This window comes from Suricata suricatta, chromosome 17, assembly GCF_006229205.1.
Source record: "Suricata suricatta isolate VVHF042 chromosome 17, meerkat_22Aug2017_6uvM2_HiC, whole genome shotgun sequence".
Lineage (NCBI taxonomy): Eukaryota > Metazoa > Chordata > Mammalia > Carnivora > Herpestidae > Suricata > Suricata suricatta.
Genome location: NC_043716.1, coordinates 46,578,475 through 46,595,967, shown reverse-complemented (window position 1 = coordinate 46,595,967; position 17,493 = coordinate 46,578,475). Strand labels below are relative to the sequence as shown.

At 42.3% G+C, this 17,493-nt stretch overlaps 1 protein-coding gene across 1 annotated transcript in view; it reads right to left on the bottom strand.

The window, feature by feature from the left end:
* Window positions 1–17,493, bottom strand: part of CEP112 (centrosomal protein 112) — a 408,254-nt gene that overhangs the window by 80,516 nt on the left and 310,245 nt on the right. Inside the window, exons 22-23 of the mRNA XM_029927075.1 lie at window positions 14,854–14,916; window positions 7,599–7,748 (exon numbers count right to left, since the gene is read on the bottom strand). Coding sequence (XP_029782935.1) covers window positions 7,599–7,748; window positions 14,854–14,916 — 213 coding nt within the window. The remainder of the gene's footprint in view (window positions 1–7,598; window positions 7,749–14,853; window positions 14,917–17,493) is intronic.

Below are 17,493 nucleotides of genomic sequence, written 5' to 3'. Positions count from 1 at the left end.
GATGCTTAACCAACTGAGCCACCAGGTGCACCAGGAAGGGGTACTTTAGTAGGCTTTTCAGATGACTGTGGCTATTCCTCTGGACAACATGAAAACTTGACAAGTGGCAGATTCTTATATATAATATATATGTTATTTATTTATTTTGAGAGAAACAGAGACAGTGTGAGTGGGGGAGGGCCAGAGAGAGAGGGAGAGAGAAAATCCCAGGCAAGCTCTGCACTGTCAGCATGGAGCCCGATGCAGGGCTCAAGCTCCCGAAACTATGAGATCGTGACCTGAGCCCAAACCCAGAGTTGGGCCCTTAACAAACTGAGCCACCCAGGCGCCCTGACCAGTGGCAGACTTGTAGAAGTTGGCTGCACTATGCCATTTGAAACTCCTATTGGTGAGCTCTGCACGCTGCTGCATTAATATTCCATGTTCTCTTGTACGCTCTGTAAGGGGCTTTTACCCACATGTGTAACATCAGGCACTGGTCATTTGGAAAACACCGGGTCAGCGAGATACGTACACCTTCCAAACGGTGACACGTTTCATTATATTCCTCCCCCCTTCTGCCCATTCACATCATTAGTAATGCCACTGGCCTCATCAGAAAAGTCTTTACGTCCTGGGAAGCTGTCAAACGTACGGGGCTGGTACCAGTTTTTCAAATTTCTGATTTTGGCTTGAAAGCTCAAATTTTATCATTAGTGACAATGTAGTCAGTGGCTGTCCTTGAAGTGCCAGGTTGACCTCCTTCCTTTACAAGAACACCTCTGCCAGATAGTGAAATCTGAACAAGCACAGTTCGCCTGTCAATCGCTCCTACCAAGCGCCTAGAGTCCAGCTCACACTCAGACAAACGCGGACCTGCTTTTCCTCTGGACGCCAGCCTCGCTTCAGTGGGCAGCGCGCTTTGTGTGTACTTCCTATTCATATGAAAAACAGGTGTTCTCAAGAGTTGAGATTTAATAGAATTGATACGCTTTATGGCTTCCATTTTTTGTGTTTCAGAGCACGCGTGTGTGGTGGTGAAGAAAACGTCCACGACTCCTACAGTTTAGTGACAACGTTGCGTTTCATGCTGAGACACCAGCAGTTCTATCCACCGTTGGTTTTATACCATCAGCGCAAATGTGAACACAGTGGAAAAAAAGGCAAACGATGTCTTAGGGTTATTATGAAAATAGTTTTGACCTTGTGGAGCCCCTGAAGAGGTAGCCGGGACCCACAGGGATCTGAGGACACCCTGAGAACTGCTGATTTGGGTCATGAAGCGTTTTGTATGCCATGCTGGCAAGTGTAGACTTTATCTTGCAGGCAATGGAAAGTCAGGGGTGGATTTTCAATAGCAAACCGCATGCTCGTATTTGTGCTGTCGAAAGGTTACCTCATGGACGGGGCGGGGCGGGGGGCTGAGTTACTCGCAGTGGTTCACACAGGAGGGATTGTGACAGGCGAGGAGGTCTGACTGAGAAGGTAGGAACCGGTGACTGCGGAATGAGGTAGGACTTTGCAGATATGTAGGCATTATTTCCAGCAATTGATCTCAGAGAGGTGAGGGAAGGGAAAGGTTTGTTTAAGGGGACTTCCAGACTCTGACGGGAGTGACTGGGTGTTGGTACTTTAATTCGGATCATCAGCACAAGAAGAACAGGATGGGGGCAACACAAGAGTTAGAGGAAGGGAGGTTCGGTTTATAGGATGTCTAGTTTGAGCTGCCTAATGGGTCATCCAAGTGAAAACGTGCAAGGGTAGTTAGAAGTCTGGATTGAGAGGGGTGCTAGGTGGCTCAGTTGGTTAAGCGTCTGATACTTGGGTTGGACTGAGGTCATGATCTCACGCTTTGTGAGTATGAGTCCTGCCTAGAGTTCTGCGCTGACAGTGTGGAGCCTGCTTGGGATTCTCTCTCTCTCTCTCTCTCTCTCTCTCTCTCTCTCTCTCTCCCTCTCCCTCTCCCTCTCCCTCTCCCTCTCCCTTTCCCCTCCTTTCTCTCTTTCTCTTGCTCTCTGCCCCTCCTGTGCTCATGCTCTCTCTCTTCAAATAAATAAATAAACTTTTAAAAAAGTCTGGATTGAGCACTTAGAAAAAGTGCAGGTGGTGATGAAGATTCAAAATTCATCTCCAGAGAAACTACATACATGGAAGGGGTGTGACTGTCCAGGAGGCATCTGAGGAAATAGAAGTGGTCTTGCCTAATGCCAATATTTGAGGGCGAAAAAGAGGAAGAGGAGAGAAGGAATGGGAGTGGGAGAGGGTTTTGGAATGAGAGATGAATTAGGAATGTACTGCCATGGAGCGGAGGGAGAGTTTAGAGACTGTTTATGTGGGAGATTAAATCGCTGTTCATAGATGTTCATGGACTCTTTCTAGAGTGATTTTACAACTTCCCTGCCCCGCCGATGTGGATGAAAATGAGGCTGTGGCCGCAGGGATGTTCTTCCCTACTGATCATTTTGTACTCATCATAACTCGCCGGGAATAGGATACCCTGGGCTAGGGGGATTATGCAGACATAAAGCAGGTCTCAATCATTCCAACGCCTGGAGTCAAACGCAGCCAATTAACAGCCTGAATCCAAGCCAGCACTGTTTTGTTATGCAGCAATTGTGGCAATAGCTGACTAACACAGGTTCCTTGTTAAATGTTATAAAAGAATCAAATAGGCTTCTAAGATCAAATAGTAGATTTCACAACACCAAATGAAGTAAGTAAATAAAAGTAAAAACTAGTATAAATGCACTGAAGCACTGAAATAGGGTAGTAAGGTATACAATACAAAAAGTAAAGAAAAGAAAACCCTCAAAAGCCTGTGTCAAGGGAAGAAACGTGATTCTGGAGTGTCCTGGAGTATTGCATCACAATACAATTTCCGTATCTGCCAATGTCCCCCAGATCATTATTCATTATGGGTTAACAAAATCCTGAGAGATCTCATTAATATCACCAAATCCAGAGGAGAAAAAGCTACCTAAGTGGGAGAGGGTGTCTGATGTCACTCTGGGGTTTCAATTATCCCAATCTGGCGTGGATCCCTGAAGTCCTGACCCCTTCATGTTTCTGGGAGACAGATAGCCTTGATATTTACCCATTTTCCCACCCCTGCATCTTCCCTTCTCACAGTCCAAACTGGGAGAATTCAAACCCACAGGGATAGCAGATGACTTCTCCCATTTAGGTAGTATGAACCCCAACCAGACTACACACACACCCACATGTGCCTCCTCGCTCTTTTCCCTTCCCTCAGGTTAGAGAAAAATGCAGACACCACAGATAAAGTTTACTTACAGAAAGGGGAGACCCCCAATGCTTCCAAAACATATACTGAATATGAAACAAAGGTATTCCGGTTAATAACTGAATGTATCCTGGTGAATCTATCAAACACGACAACGAAGACAGACTTCTTCAGGAATCTCTCAAAAATGCAAACCATTTACATGAGGGAAAACCTGGTCTGCCCAGCTTTCTCCATGGCAATATTAAATGCTAGGTGAGCAGTGGTTGTGTCCTCATGGGAAAACATGGTACCCATCTAACGTGCTGTTCAAACATAAAGGTTAATTGGCAGACATTGTTAAATGGGAACAATTCAGAGAAGACCATGAGTCTTGTAAAAATGACTTGGCCATTAGTGAAATCTAGCCACTTAAGAACCAAATCAAAATAAAAACTTGAGAAATGGAGTCATTGTGGTAAAAGTCTAGTTGGTACACACCACATCTATTTAAGGACAGCATGAGTATTACACTAAAGACTACGGTTATGGACAAATTGTGAATATCGCAAACCTGGACAGTGGAAAAGTAATACCACCACCCTGACAGGAGGCAGAAAGGATTACGTATGAATGTACTAATATGCCTATTTTTCAACCCAATATCAAATTCTGTCCGAAAGTCTAACAATTTCCTCTTTTGATTCTAGGACCTTTCATCTGTTGAACTGAAGTAAAATTAACTTAAGAGATATTTCTAAACCAAACAGAAATACAGAATCTGGAGTATTATCTTATCTTGTGACTCTATTTGGCTTCCCTTATCTTTTTTCCTTATATGTAGGATGTTTGAAATCATGCTTACCTTAATGCTATGATAGTTATTTCTTTTTTTTAAAGTTTATTTATTTATTTTGAGAGGTGGGGGGAGTGAAGGGCAGGGAGAGAGAGAGGGAGAACCTCAAGAAGGCTCCGTGCTGTCGGCACAGAGCCCAATAGGGGACTAAAACTCACCAACCATGAGATCCTGACCTGAGCCAAGATCAAGAGTCAGATGCTTAACTCATTGAGCCACCTAGGCACCCCGTAAACTACATTTTCATTGAAAACCGTCTTGTGAACATTTGCAACATCCTTAAATATGCTTCTCCTACACCATTTTCAATATTGCATAGAGTTTAGTTCACGTACTATGGCAAAAAAATACCGAAAAGAAATAGAAAATGCTAGTATTGTGGGTGCCTAGCATGTAACCTTGATAAACAGTTACCGGATACATGAATGAATGCATGCTAGAATGAACTCTTTTTGTCTAGCTCAAGTTCACTGCAACCCTTTAACTTCCACTTGAGGGCAATTTCTGAAAATGGGTCAAAAGTTGGGCTTGTCTCTCAGGCAATTTAATAATGATAGGTATTGCCAAATTATTCTCCAGAAATATTTAATCAGGTTACACTATACCACTCCGGTGGCCCTCATACGTGGATTTTAGTAGACTACTTTATACCCTAGCTTTTCTCCAAAGAATTACTTTAATAAAAGGTTTGTTGATCCACGGAGACATTACTGCCAGCTCTAGGAGGGCGAGAGCTGGACTTACTCTCCATCCTCATCCCTGACTACCAGCTTGAGAACTCAGCTCCTCCCCACCCCGGAAAGTGGGCTAATTTCACAATTAGCATGCACACTCCGTACACAGCACTCTTTGATTCTAATCTTTCAACAGTAATATTTACTATCACAAAATGCTAGGCATATATTAGCTTGTTTTAATATACATGCAGACAAATCTGGTTTCCGAAAACCAAATGTAAGCCTCGTGTGATGGTGTCTCCTCCTGAGTATTTGTATCTATATGTGGAGCTCCAGGTATAAAATACTCAACAACAATTAGAGTGTCCGAATCAAACAACTGTTTCCGAAGGGCTAGTAGTATTCAGGCAGACAGAAAATTGAAGTGAGGCGATCTGGGTTCATTTGTGCACTTGGCTAATGACTGGCTTTCCCGGACAGAACGCAGGCACTGGGGCATGTGTAACCGTTCATGGCTAGGCCTTTCAAGTCGGGGAGATTGCAAATTGAACCTGACTGTGACATGTGCCTAGCAGTACGACTTTGGGCTGGTTACGTACCCTCAGAGCCTCAGTTTTCACACCTGCAAGATGGGGATGATAGAAATACCTTCCTTATGAAGATTACTATAAGGCTTAAATGAGATAATGGAACTGGTGATGAATAAAAATGTCTGGCAGACAGCCTGGTATATAGTACCTGTTAAGTAAGTATGAGCTATTATTCCTTTTATTTTTTGTGACATAGTCTGGAAAAAAAAAAGCAAAGCAAGGAATGCTAATGAATTATTTGTCTTAAGTAATTTAGTAAAACAAAACCACAAATGTCATTCAATTTACACATAATCTGAGTTCATCAAAAATGAACTGTAGCTTCTCTACATTATGATTTTAGTTATTTTCAGGTACCTGTGTTTTGGAGGTCATTAATATCACATAATATATATTTAATATTATATGATGGGTGTACTTATATACTACCACCTTTTAATTTCAGTCTTTAAGAACTGACACTTTTTTGGAAATTAGGATCACAATGTTTTTCCATTTTGACAGGTAAGTGGATTAAAACCACAAAAACGCTTAAAAATAGGCAGTTGTTCTAATGATACTGCTTTTAAGATTTTGAATCTTAAGAAGCAATACTAGAAACTATGCTGTTATGGAGTAAATTTATGTTTTCTCTTTCTGTGTACATTGGGATTCAACTATTTATTTAAAATTTGGAACTTAGCTATCAGACGGTATTTGGACATCAAGTGGAAAATAAATTCACTTAAAATGAAACTTGTAGGGAAGTCTGGGTGGCTCAGTCAATTAAGCATCTGACTCTTGATTTTGACTCAGGTCATGATCTCACGGTTCCTGAGATCGAGCCCTGTGTCGGGCTCTGGGCTGACAGCACGGAGCCTGCTTGGGATTCTCTCTGTCTCCCTCTCTCTCTCTCTCTCTCTGCCCCTCATGTGGTCATGTGTGCACATTCACTCTCTCCCCCTCCCAAAAGTAAACAAATAAACTTAACAAAATGAAAATTTTATATAACTAAGAGAGTTTAAACAAAGTATTCAACTCAAAAGCGAGACAGTTATACCGATCAATGAGTAGTTCCTAGGCATTTATAAGTGAGAAGAGCTTCAAAGATTATTTTCAATTACCAGAATATAAAAAACGAAACCTCTTTTTTGACTCATATCACATGGGGCGGGGGGAAGCTCACTGATGGCAACAGATAGGGAAAACCTCATTAAGAACAAAATAAAATAAGTCCTCGCCTCTAAAGTGAGGAGGATGAATGTGAAACCCTCTAAGATTTTGTCCATATCTGAAGGGTTTTTTATTCCATTCAGTGTTGTCCAGGCTTAAAGACTATATTTTAAAAAGCAACTTACATGAACGCTAACTTTTCCGTAAATTACTCAGATTGCCCACAGCAGGTGACAGAAAAGAAAGACGGAGGGGTTAGGCAGAAAAGGGCAGCGATAAAACCCAAATGTTTCTTTTATTTTTCCTTGCTTTGTATGATTACTCGACATGCTTTAAGCATTGTTATAACAAAGCAAAATCACTGAAAAATAATCTTTTGCTGGAAATTCTTAGAGAAAAATTTTTGTTCTCTTTTAAATCTTATTTATAAAGGTTTCCAGATGCTTATCCTCCCAGATTAAACACAGCATGATGTAGACACTTAGAATAATATTCCCTGCTATGAAGCCAAGCGAAAAAAAACCTACTTTGAGATCTAACTGCCTATCACCTACAGAATCAGGGTCCAGGGAATTTTCTGTTGCTGGTAAAGGCGTGATTCTCTGAAGCCATTTGGAAACGGCCTTGGTTCTCAGCAGCAGCGCATCTACCCTGTACTGTGTCAAAGCACATCAAATGGTTGGCGTTCCAGACCTCAAACAGGTTATTTCTCATTATGTGAATGCATAATGAAAGGATGTGGGCAAAGAATAGAATGTAAATTGGAAGCTGACTTCTGAATTTATTAGCCAGCAGTGCTGGGCTAAACCAGTCTTCCTAATATCAGGAGACAGTTCCAAAGTGGTTCTCAAGAGAGAGGACAGGGTATTTTTCAAATATTTGTTCAATGTGAATGGACCGGGCTTGCCAAAAATGACTTTTCACGCAGCCATGTGATCTCTTAGAGGGAAGTCGGCCTGAGTCACTGGCTACATCAAAGGTAGAGGCCAGTGAATGGAATGACTCAGGCCGGGCGCGCGAGCCAGATACCTGCGTTCATCTGCCCACTGCTGGGATTTCAGCCCTCCTTTTAATTACATTAAAGCAGCTGGTACCAGTGGTTACTGAAGTCTTCAGATTACCTTGATTGCTCGGTCATTATCTCTAATCAGCTGCTGCTTCTCATCTTCAAACTTCTGGGTGACGTCCTGGAGCCGTCTTTCCGCAGCAAGCTGCAGCCGGCTGTTCTCCTCTTTCAGAGAGGAAATGGCTGTCTGAAGTTCTGCTATGATCTGAAATGAAAACAGCATGCGGGGACTTCAAATTCTTCAGTGAGAGGCATCTATTTTATATGTATTTATGCTTCACAAAAGAGCGGATTTGGCAAAACTCTAATCCACAAACTAAATATTTCCAATTAACATATCGCACACTATAATGCATGAAATTCCACGCAATAAAAGACTATAATAAAACTGAATGGTGAGCAACTGCTGAACCGATTGTATTTGGAAGACATTTCCACTATAACATTCCACAATATTTGCTCATCAGAAGAAAGAACATCTGTGATCTCAAAAATATGAAAAGCGTCAGATTTTATTTCACTGAGAAACAGACTTATTAGAATGAAGGGGAAAAAAAAGCTATTTTGCCTTTCCTAACACTTGGAACTGTAATAACCATAGGAAATAATGAACAGACCTCATTCTTTATAGTCACCCAGTTCTACACAACAATTTTTGAGTACTCACTAAGGTTTGTGCATTGTGCCAAGTGTCTTAAGTTCCCATGCCATTTACAAACATTATCATCACCCATCTTTTATAAATGGAGACATGGAGACACAGAAAGAGGTTAGAATGTCACACTGCTGAAGATGACATTCAACCAAAGAGACAGGCAAGACTTGAACCACATAATCAGATCCATCGCCTTACTAACAGGTTCCTCTAAGTAGCCTTTGTTGTTCTTTTAAACGAACAAGGTTTTGGTATGGAAGATAACCTTATTATGACATAGTCCGAAATGAGTTGCCTTTTCCCTGATAGATATGCATGAAAGTTTATTCAGAAAGTTTATTCTCCACATTGGAGAACTGGTTCTCCCAAGTAATCATCTGCTGAGGGACCTCTTTCGATGAGCTAACAGAGAATATCACTCTTCCTTGGGTCTGGATGTATCCCTTTCCTTCCAAATTCAACAGTGATGACTTTTTAAAAGCAGGAAATAGTTGTTTCTTCTTCTGATTTAAAAAAAGAAAAAACTTTAGTCCCAGCTTAGCATTGAAGGCTATTGGCTCTATGGAGACACGGCTGGGTGGTAAGATACACTGGACAACTTGGTCACCTTCCTTGAGATTCAGTTTTTCCACGTAATATTTGATGACAAAACTAGAGTAGAGCATAGAAGGCAATAAATAGAAACTGGGGCCTCCCAGAAGCCAAGTCCTATAGAACTTTCAGTTGTTACTATGGACATAAATAATAGCATATTTACAGTAAAAAATGGAGTATCTTACGCTTTTAGAAGTGAGCAAACTCACTGTAACTAGGTTCAACATTTAGAATTTGTCAAAAATCAAATGTAAAGACTATTGGGAAATACACGGCAAAATACATCATAGCAGCATGTTAATATTTTTAAATACAAACTTGAACCTTCTGCTAGGAGCGCAGGAATTCATTTACTGAGAATAAAGATGTTTTTCATCTGTTTTCTGAATTTTGATTAAATGTTGTTCCCATGCTGGCATCAATTCAATTAATTCTCATAGCACTTCTATGAAACAGGGAAGGTTAAATTCTTACAGCGAATGTCAAAAACTGAGGCACAGAATAATCAACTCACTCGCAGTCACAGAGGCGAGAAGAGCCAGAGATAAGAAAGAGCCAAATTTCCTTGGCCCAACATGAAACTTCAGATTGATATTTTATAAGAGCATGGAGCCAAACAGTAAAAATAACTCACTATTTCAATGACTATTGGAGCGTTTCAAGTTCAGTGAACTACAACTTGGTAGAAGTGGGAAGCCTACTTCTGTCATGTGTTCACTGTATACGTGTGTGTGTGTGTGTAAGGTGCATGCAAGTGTGCGCGTTTGGTGCTATGCAGTTGTACCACATGTAAAGATTCATATACCCACCACCACAATCATGTAATATGTTTCTGAAGTGCAAAGTAATTTTGTTTCTTTAAAAAACAGTAAGATTAGATTAGCTTTTAAGGGACCAAGACTAAAGATAAAAAGATTTGAGAGGTCTTCAAATGACCACAAGGGCATGAAACAAGGGTCTCTCATTTTCAGAAGCTTAATGACAGGAGAACATAAAAAAGAAATAAGTGTGCAGATTTGGGAAGGAACTATGAGCAAAGTCCAGGATGTTCTGAGGAGAGTGTGCTTGCTTTTGTGTGGGAAAGGAAACCCTGCATTCTTTGGGGGGAATAATGAGATTCCTTGGGGGCAAGTAAGGAGACTATCTTGGGAAAGTTATTTTAAAAACTTATGAAGATGACCTAGGGAGAATGTCAAAACACTTCAGGTGAAGCATATTAGGCAGATGAGTAGATAAACCGGTTGACAGACGAATAGACGAGATAGATGTGGAGAGGTGGCCACAATGTGGACAATTTTTAAAACCAGAATTGAGATGTAAGACTGAGAAATAATACTAATAGATTAATATGCTTCAGGTAAAGAACAAAACTCACTTGGTTGTAGACATACAGTAAAAGACAACAGACAATATTCGCCTTGCTCAGTGCATCTAACTGGCATTTAATATTTATATATTTAAGTAGAAGAACTATAATCACAGTAAATAAAAATAACAACTACCTGGTAATTTACATTGAGATAATCTCACCCTTTCAAAGAATAATAGTGTAAAAAGTTTCTGAGAAAAATCAGAACTAATCTATGCGATCACAAACCCCACCAGTTTTGATTGAATCATAATTAAAAACCATGAAACACAGTGTTGCCGCTCAACGGAATGTTTACCCTGTAGCAGCTTCAGAGAAAGAGGTGGATTTGGACATTTCCATGTAATATTAAAAATTAATATTTTGGGAAGCAAAAGGAGAGCTACTTCGGGCTGGTCCCGTAAGCAGACTAACCCATGAAAGCCACAACAGTTAATTATTGCTAATCGGTTAACACTTGGCAAAAACGTTAGTGGTCTTCTTAGTCTTAAAAATAGGATTACGAATAGAGGTTAAGATTTCATCCTTAACTCACTCTGGTGTTTTTCTGATTACAGTATAGTTTGAGATTTTTATTGAATTCTTTAAAATACAACAGACAGGGCCTCCTAGGGAAGATGTGGTGGACACTGAAGGACCTCACAAAACAAGTGAAAGGCCCCTCGGCACCTTTGCGTTCTGGGTTGCCTCGCTGGAGAATGACATGAAGACTGGGGACACGTGGGACATGTGGATATGCCAAGGCATAATCTGGGTCAGGTACGTGGGAGCAAGTGAGGGCACAGTGCCAGACCCTTGGCAACGGGCAGGCTCCTTCGGTGTTCCAGTTCGAGACTCATCCAAAACTCCCCCCGCTTCTTGCAAAATGTCTCTTTCTCTCTCTCTCTCTCTCTGACAAATGGTCACCAGGAGAGTCACTTGAGGTGGGACAACTGTGCTAACATTGAAAAGGCAAGGTTAATATGTAATATTAAGACAAAAAGAATATGTGACTCTGATGGAAATTCCATTTGGGAGTGTGTCCAGAGATGAGGCAAACATTGCCATCACGGCGAACATGGAGAATCCCCGAAGGGGCACACTCCTGGGTATGTCAAGGGTTTGGTGTCCATGGTCCATTAGATCCTAAAACCTTGACAAAATCTTAAAGCTTAAGTAACTTCCTGTACAGGAGGACAATATTTGAAATACTTTCCAAATGTGACCTGATCATCTGGGTATCAATGCATTCATTACAAATATATTCATCATATCACTTTAAAAAGGTTGTTTCTTTTTATTTTTCAGAGAGAGAGTTTTTAAGAACCTGAGGAACAGTTAAGCAAACTTGGCTTCTGGAATTCTCATCTTAAATACGAGTGAGAGATGCCAGCAAACTCTCACCGGAAAACAGAAAAAGTCAATCTCTCGTTCTGTTTGTCATGTTCATTTTCAAATCATCTGTTTCCTTAAACTGACTGGATTATAGACCAATGTTTCTCAAATGCCAGCACACAGATACAAACATACACATATGTTTATAGACAATATTTATGTGTATTAGAGATGGGCCAACAAAACATTATCAATGTGAGGCTGTCATCCTACCTTTTATGAGGAGGATGGACTGCCTTTTATTATGTTATTACACTTTCTTTTTTAAAAATTTTTTAATGTTTTATTTATTTTTGAGACAGAGACAGAGCATGAGCAGAGAAGGGACAGAGAGAGAGGGACACACAGAATCCGAAGACAGGCTCCAGGCTCCGAGCTGTCAGCACAGAGCCCAACACAGGGCTCAAATCTATGAACATGAGATCATGACCTGAGCTGAAGTCGGAGGCTTAACCGACTGAGCCACCCAGGCGCCCCGTGGTATTACATTCTTTCAAAGATTTTTTTCTTTTTTGGTGTGGCACTGTTCTCTGATGTATGAAATAATGGCTACGGGACAGGATAACTTTACTAGTTGGGTTTTTACCTTCCTCCCCCCTACCCCCTTCCTCCTGCTTCTCTGTACCTTCACTTGGGAAAATATTTAGCAACTCCCTCCCTCTCCACATTTTGCAGGGAGATTTTATCAATTCTTGAACACCCCAAAGTTAATTTAAAATAATGCCTTATTCCTCCCCTATCCTTTTTATTCTTTGCTTCTCTTTTCTTTTCTCTATTCCAATCTTAACATGGCTGCCATAGGAGCTAACAGTTATCCGATGTGTTACTATGTACTAAACACTCACACTAAGCACTTTTTTTGCGTTACGTTACTTAATACTTATAACTAGCCTATGAGGTAAGTACTACGCCTTCATTTTACAAATGAGGAAACTGAATTCCAGAGAGTGCAGGTAACTCGCTCAAGGTCCTGTAAGTAGGAGGGCTGGTATTCAAATTTGGGTCTGATGGACTCCAGAGTTTAGGCTTTCTTCCACATTAACTTACGTTTAATTTGCTTTAATATGAACTAATCAGGCTTCCTCATACATTCCTTTAGATAAATACTCCTGTTCACACTCTCATTATTTAGGCATTTTTAGTAGCTATCTCACATCTCACTTTCGGTCTGCCTCCCTCATTTGACATAAAGCAAAATTAACAGGTCGTGAGGGTATGCCACTCGGGGATTTTTCATGTCTTAGTCCAAACTTTAACTGTTGGAGTAGTAATGTTTCTCTGATTACAAGAATCTTTTTTAGTGGGTCCCTGGGTGGCTCAGTCAGTTAAGCATCTGATTCTTGGTTTCGGCTCAGGTCCTGATCTCACAATTTCAGTTTTGTGAGTTCAAGCCCCAGGTAGGGCTATGTATTAGAAGTGCAAAACTTGCTTGGGATTCTCTTTCTCTCTGCCTCCCCCAACTCGCATTGTCTCTCTCACTCGCAAATAAACAAATAAACAAAAAAAGAATCGGGGCACCTGGGTGGCTCAGTCGGTTATGCGGCCGGTTTTGGCTCAGGTCATGATCTCACGGTTCGTGGGTTTGAGCCCCGTGTCAGGCTCTGTGCTGACAGCTCAGAGCCTGGAGCCTGCTTCAGATTCTGTATTTTCCTCTCTCTCTGACCCTCCCCTGTTCGCACTGTCTCTCTCTGTCTCTCAAAAATAAATAAAAAGTGTTAAAAAAAGAAGAATCTTTTTCAGTGAGGCACCTGGGTGGCTCAGTTGGTTAAGTGTCCGACTTTAGCTCATGTCATGATCTCACAGTTCATGAGTTCAAGCCCCGCGTTAGGCTGTCTGCTGTCAGCACAGAGCCCACTTTGCATCCTCAGTCTCCCTCTCTCTCTCTGCCCCTCCCCACCTCTCTCAAAAATAAACATTCAAAGAAAAAAAAAGAATCTTTCTCAGAGATTAAAAAGGGATATTTCCTCATGTTTCTTCTTCAAGAAGCATCTGGAATAATGGCAATCAAGACATAATCATCACCTTTTAAATAAACACATGTACGTCTTCATTTAGACAAAGACATTCTGCTTTCTAAATGGGATGTATATTATACGACATATGCACCTTTCGGGAATAATTGTATGATCTAAGAAATTTCATGATAGCTATCACCAGGTTCTGCCATATTTAAAAATGGGAGGGACTGGGCCAGGCTGATGGCGTCAGTCTCCAGGCTTCTGCTCTCAGGTCAGATGCAGGCGGGGTCCTGGCTTACTCACTCGCTGACCCCTGTGACATCACCTCTCTGAGTCTCAGTCTCCTCAACTGGGAAAATGGACCTGATAATGGTTCCTACCCCCGGAGTTATCGTGAAGGAACACTGAGTCAACATGAATGAACACTGAGTCAACATGGTGAGTGCCGGGTAACATTCTTGATTTTGTTACCAGTTTTTGTTATTGTGTTGCTATTACCACCAGTGTGTGGTAACTTATAAAATGGTACATCAATTTCAGTTCGTGGCCACACATCACTGTGTAGATGCAAAAATACTAGGAAAAATGTGATTTTAAAAATCATTAGATACAATGCTCACAAAAGTGAAAGGCTTAACCTATCTGTCAATGCAGTGAAAATCAGTATTTTTTTAATTCTAGAATTACTCACAAGACGAAGGAATGCTTGGGATTCCCTAAATGATACTACAGGATATTATTGTGACAACTGATGCAGAAAAACGATTTTAAGCATCGTAGGTCGAGTTGAGACACGCATTCAATTATTGGCGTTCTCTGAAGACAACAGCCACAGCACGGAGCAAGAAAGCAATGTCGGGACTTCTGATTCTTCTTCTCCCCCAAAGGAGTCAACAGCTGAGCAGCTAATTTAACCTAAAGCATTTCTCATCTTGAATTTTGTTGTTAAGCAGTCTTGCAACTAAACAGAATATTGCAAAAAAAGTACAGATGGTATCAAAGCGCTTACATCACAAAGGTAGATGTGTGTTTCCCGCCCTTGTGAAATATGCTGCAGCCTGGGCTTGTTCAAGTGCACGGGCCAGTTTTACAACATCTGTGTGTGTGTGTGTGTGTGTGTGTGTGTGTGTGTATGTGCCTGTTCCAATGGTCTGATACGTTTGACTTTGAAAATCTTTTAATACCCCAAATATGAAGAGTATGTTCATTGATCTATACACGCATCAAAAATAGGATACTAACCCATAAAAACATGGGAAGGGAGGAGGCTCAACTCTAAGGTACAAATGCTTTTATGTGTAGGTTTCTTTTTTTGTTTGTTTCAGTTTTGCTTTTTTTTTTCTCCTTTCAGCATTCTTACCTGTGAGGATTTGGTGAGCTTCTGAGTGTATTCCTTCTCAATCTGCTTCAGCCTGCTGTTGGCCTGAAAGACACACGTACACGAACACACACACACACACAGGGTGACCTGTGAGCTCAATATCTCTTCCACATGCCTATCACCAGGGAAAGCTGCCAGCCGCACCGCCCTTCTGGGGCGGCCAGAAAACCACAGGGCTTGTCTTTGATCTAACGCCAACTATTCATCACTTAAAAAGCAAAAAGCAAAAGCAAAAAAAAAAAAAAAAAAAAAACCCTCTCCTGCCAATTATTAGACAAACACAGACTTCTGTGGAGAGAAAGAGAAAGGGAGAAGGAGAGACAGAAATAGACCTGGCGAGGGTGTGAAGGCTCAGAGGTTAAGGTATGGAAAGGGGGAAGAATCAAAGGCAGAAGGGAAAGGAAACGAGGGGAGGGAAGAGGAGGAAGAGGAGAAACAGGAAAAGGTAAATCGAATCCTCTTTCCCATTGTTGCAGGATGGAAGGAAGAGACGCTCCTGGACAGAGGCAGATGGGAGATTTTGAGACCCATCTAGGGAGAGACGGGAGCCCCGACTCTGCCTAACACACCGGAACTACTTTTTCAAAGTGACAAATGTATCTAAGTCAAACAATGTCCACGTCCTGGGAGCAGGGTGGCCCTCCCAGAATAAGTCGCTTTTCCTTAGAACTCTGCTATCTGTTTTGCCACCCAGGTTCCCATCCTTCGCCTTCCCGCCTCCGGAAGCCTCCTGCATCCTGCACGCTGGGCAATGCACAGCGACACGCGCGTGCCTGGTCGTGTCCTCGTCCTTTGTGCTGGCGCAGTGGGCCCTTCCCATCTGAGCGTGCCCTTCGCTTCTAGAAGAGCCTTGGTCATTACGCTCAGAATTTCCGCTCTGTTCCCAGGCCTCCCCCTCCCGTCTGTCTCTACAGCTCTGACTGTCGGACTGCTCAGGAATATCATCTCTTTCTTCTCATTATTTCTACTTTCCATTTCTTCGTCTTTTTGATCTTTCATGGAGAGTTTTCAACTTTTCACTTTGAACTTTCTATTGGATTTTTAAAAAAATTCTGCCACACTATCCACAGTTTCCAAGAGGATTGTTTTTGTTCTCTGAGTGGCACCATGGACCCCCTTTTTAAGAGGAGGTAATGGAGGCACAGTGAGGTTAAGTAACTTGCCCAGCAACACACAGCTAGGAAGTAATGGAACCACTTTAACCCCACACAGAAGAGCGCACGGTGCACCCCCGTCTCTGCTGAGGTTAGCAGAGTCGTGTATACTGCTTCATACATAGCTCTATGTCTACACACACAAAACATCTCCCTGCTCTCTAGAGTGTGTTTTTTCTGAGGTCCCTTTATCCATCTCCTTTGCCAACCAGTTTTGTCTCTGTTTCTCCCTTTAGAAATTTTCCTCAACAGTCTGGTGATCTTTCTAATTTAAAGTGAGGCCTCTAGGGGCTCCTGGGTGGCTCAGTTGGTTAAGGCTTTGACTTTGGCTTAGGTCATGGTCTCGTGGGTCATCGGGCTCTGTGCTGACAGCTTGGAACCTGGAACCTGCTGCAGATTCTGTGTCTCCCTCTCCGTCTGTCCCTCTCCCACTCATTCTTTCTCTCTTTCGAAAATAAATAAACACCAAAAAAATAAAATAAAGTGAGGCCTCTAAAACAGGCAGGCTAGGGCTGCGTGGACACCATGTCACGGGGTGGCTCAGGACGGCCTGGGCTCTCCCATGCCCATCTCTGACCGGACCTTCATCCTGAACCATTCTGCCCAGAGTTGCATCCTCCAGGGCCCTCCCTGGTGGCCGAGATCCGGCTACTCACGTTTGCAGAGGGGTGCCTACGTGCTCAGGACATCGACTCCTGCCCAAACCCAATTTCGTGTTGCCCTCAGCGGCCCCTGTGTCCCCTTTCTCCTTTTGTCTCCCCAGAGAGCAAACCAGGAGCGGGGGCAGAGGCAGACGCTGTGCCCCCAACCCCAGCATGATGGTATTTGGAGGCCTTGGGGTGGGGGGACTGGGTTATGGCACGGAGGCCCCTCACTGATGGGATCAGTGCCCTCGTAAGAAGCCAGAGCACTGGGGCGACAAGAACCTGGGGTCCGCAGCCCGGAAGAAGGCTCTCCCCAGAACCCGACGCGCTGGCAGGCACCAGGATCTCAGGCTCCCAGCCTCCAGAACGATCGGGGATGAATTTCTGTTCTTGATCAGCCTCCCAGTGTACGGAGTTTGGTTACAGACCCCACGCTAAGACAAAGACACATGTTTTATGGACTTAAGGTCAAAAGCAGTTCTTTGGACTTTATTCCATAAATCTCTCTGCTTCTCTAGTCCCACTCAGGACACCGGGTACTTTCATTTTTTTTTTCAGAATAGAGAGCATTTGACTAATTACTATTTTTTCTCTTAAAACCGCCAAACCCTATTCTATCTCTGTAATTAATAAAACCACTGCCCATTACGGAATTAAGGCCACTCTGAACCTCATGAGGTTTACCGGTTTTGCCTTGCATTCTGCTGATAGTTTCTGAAGTCGCAAAATGCTTGATAAAGTATGTTTTGCTTATTTAACAGAGAGCTCTTCCCACATGACAGGTGGTGTGGCAAGTGCTTGACAAATGTTTACTCACTAGA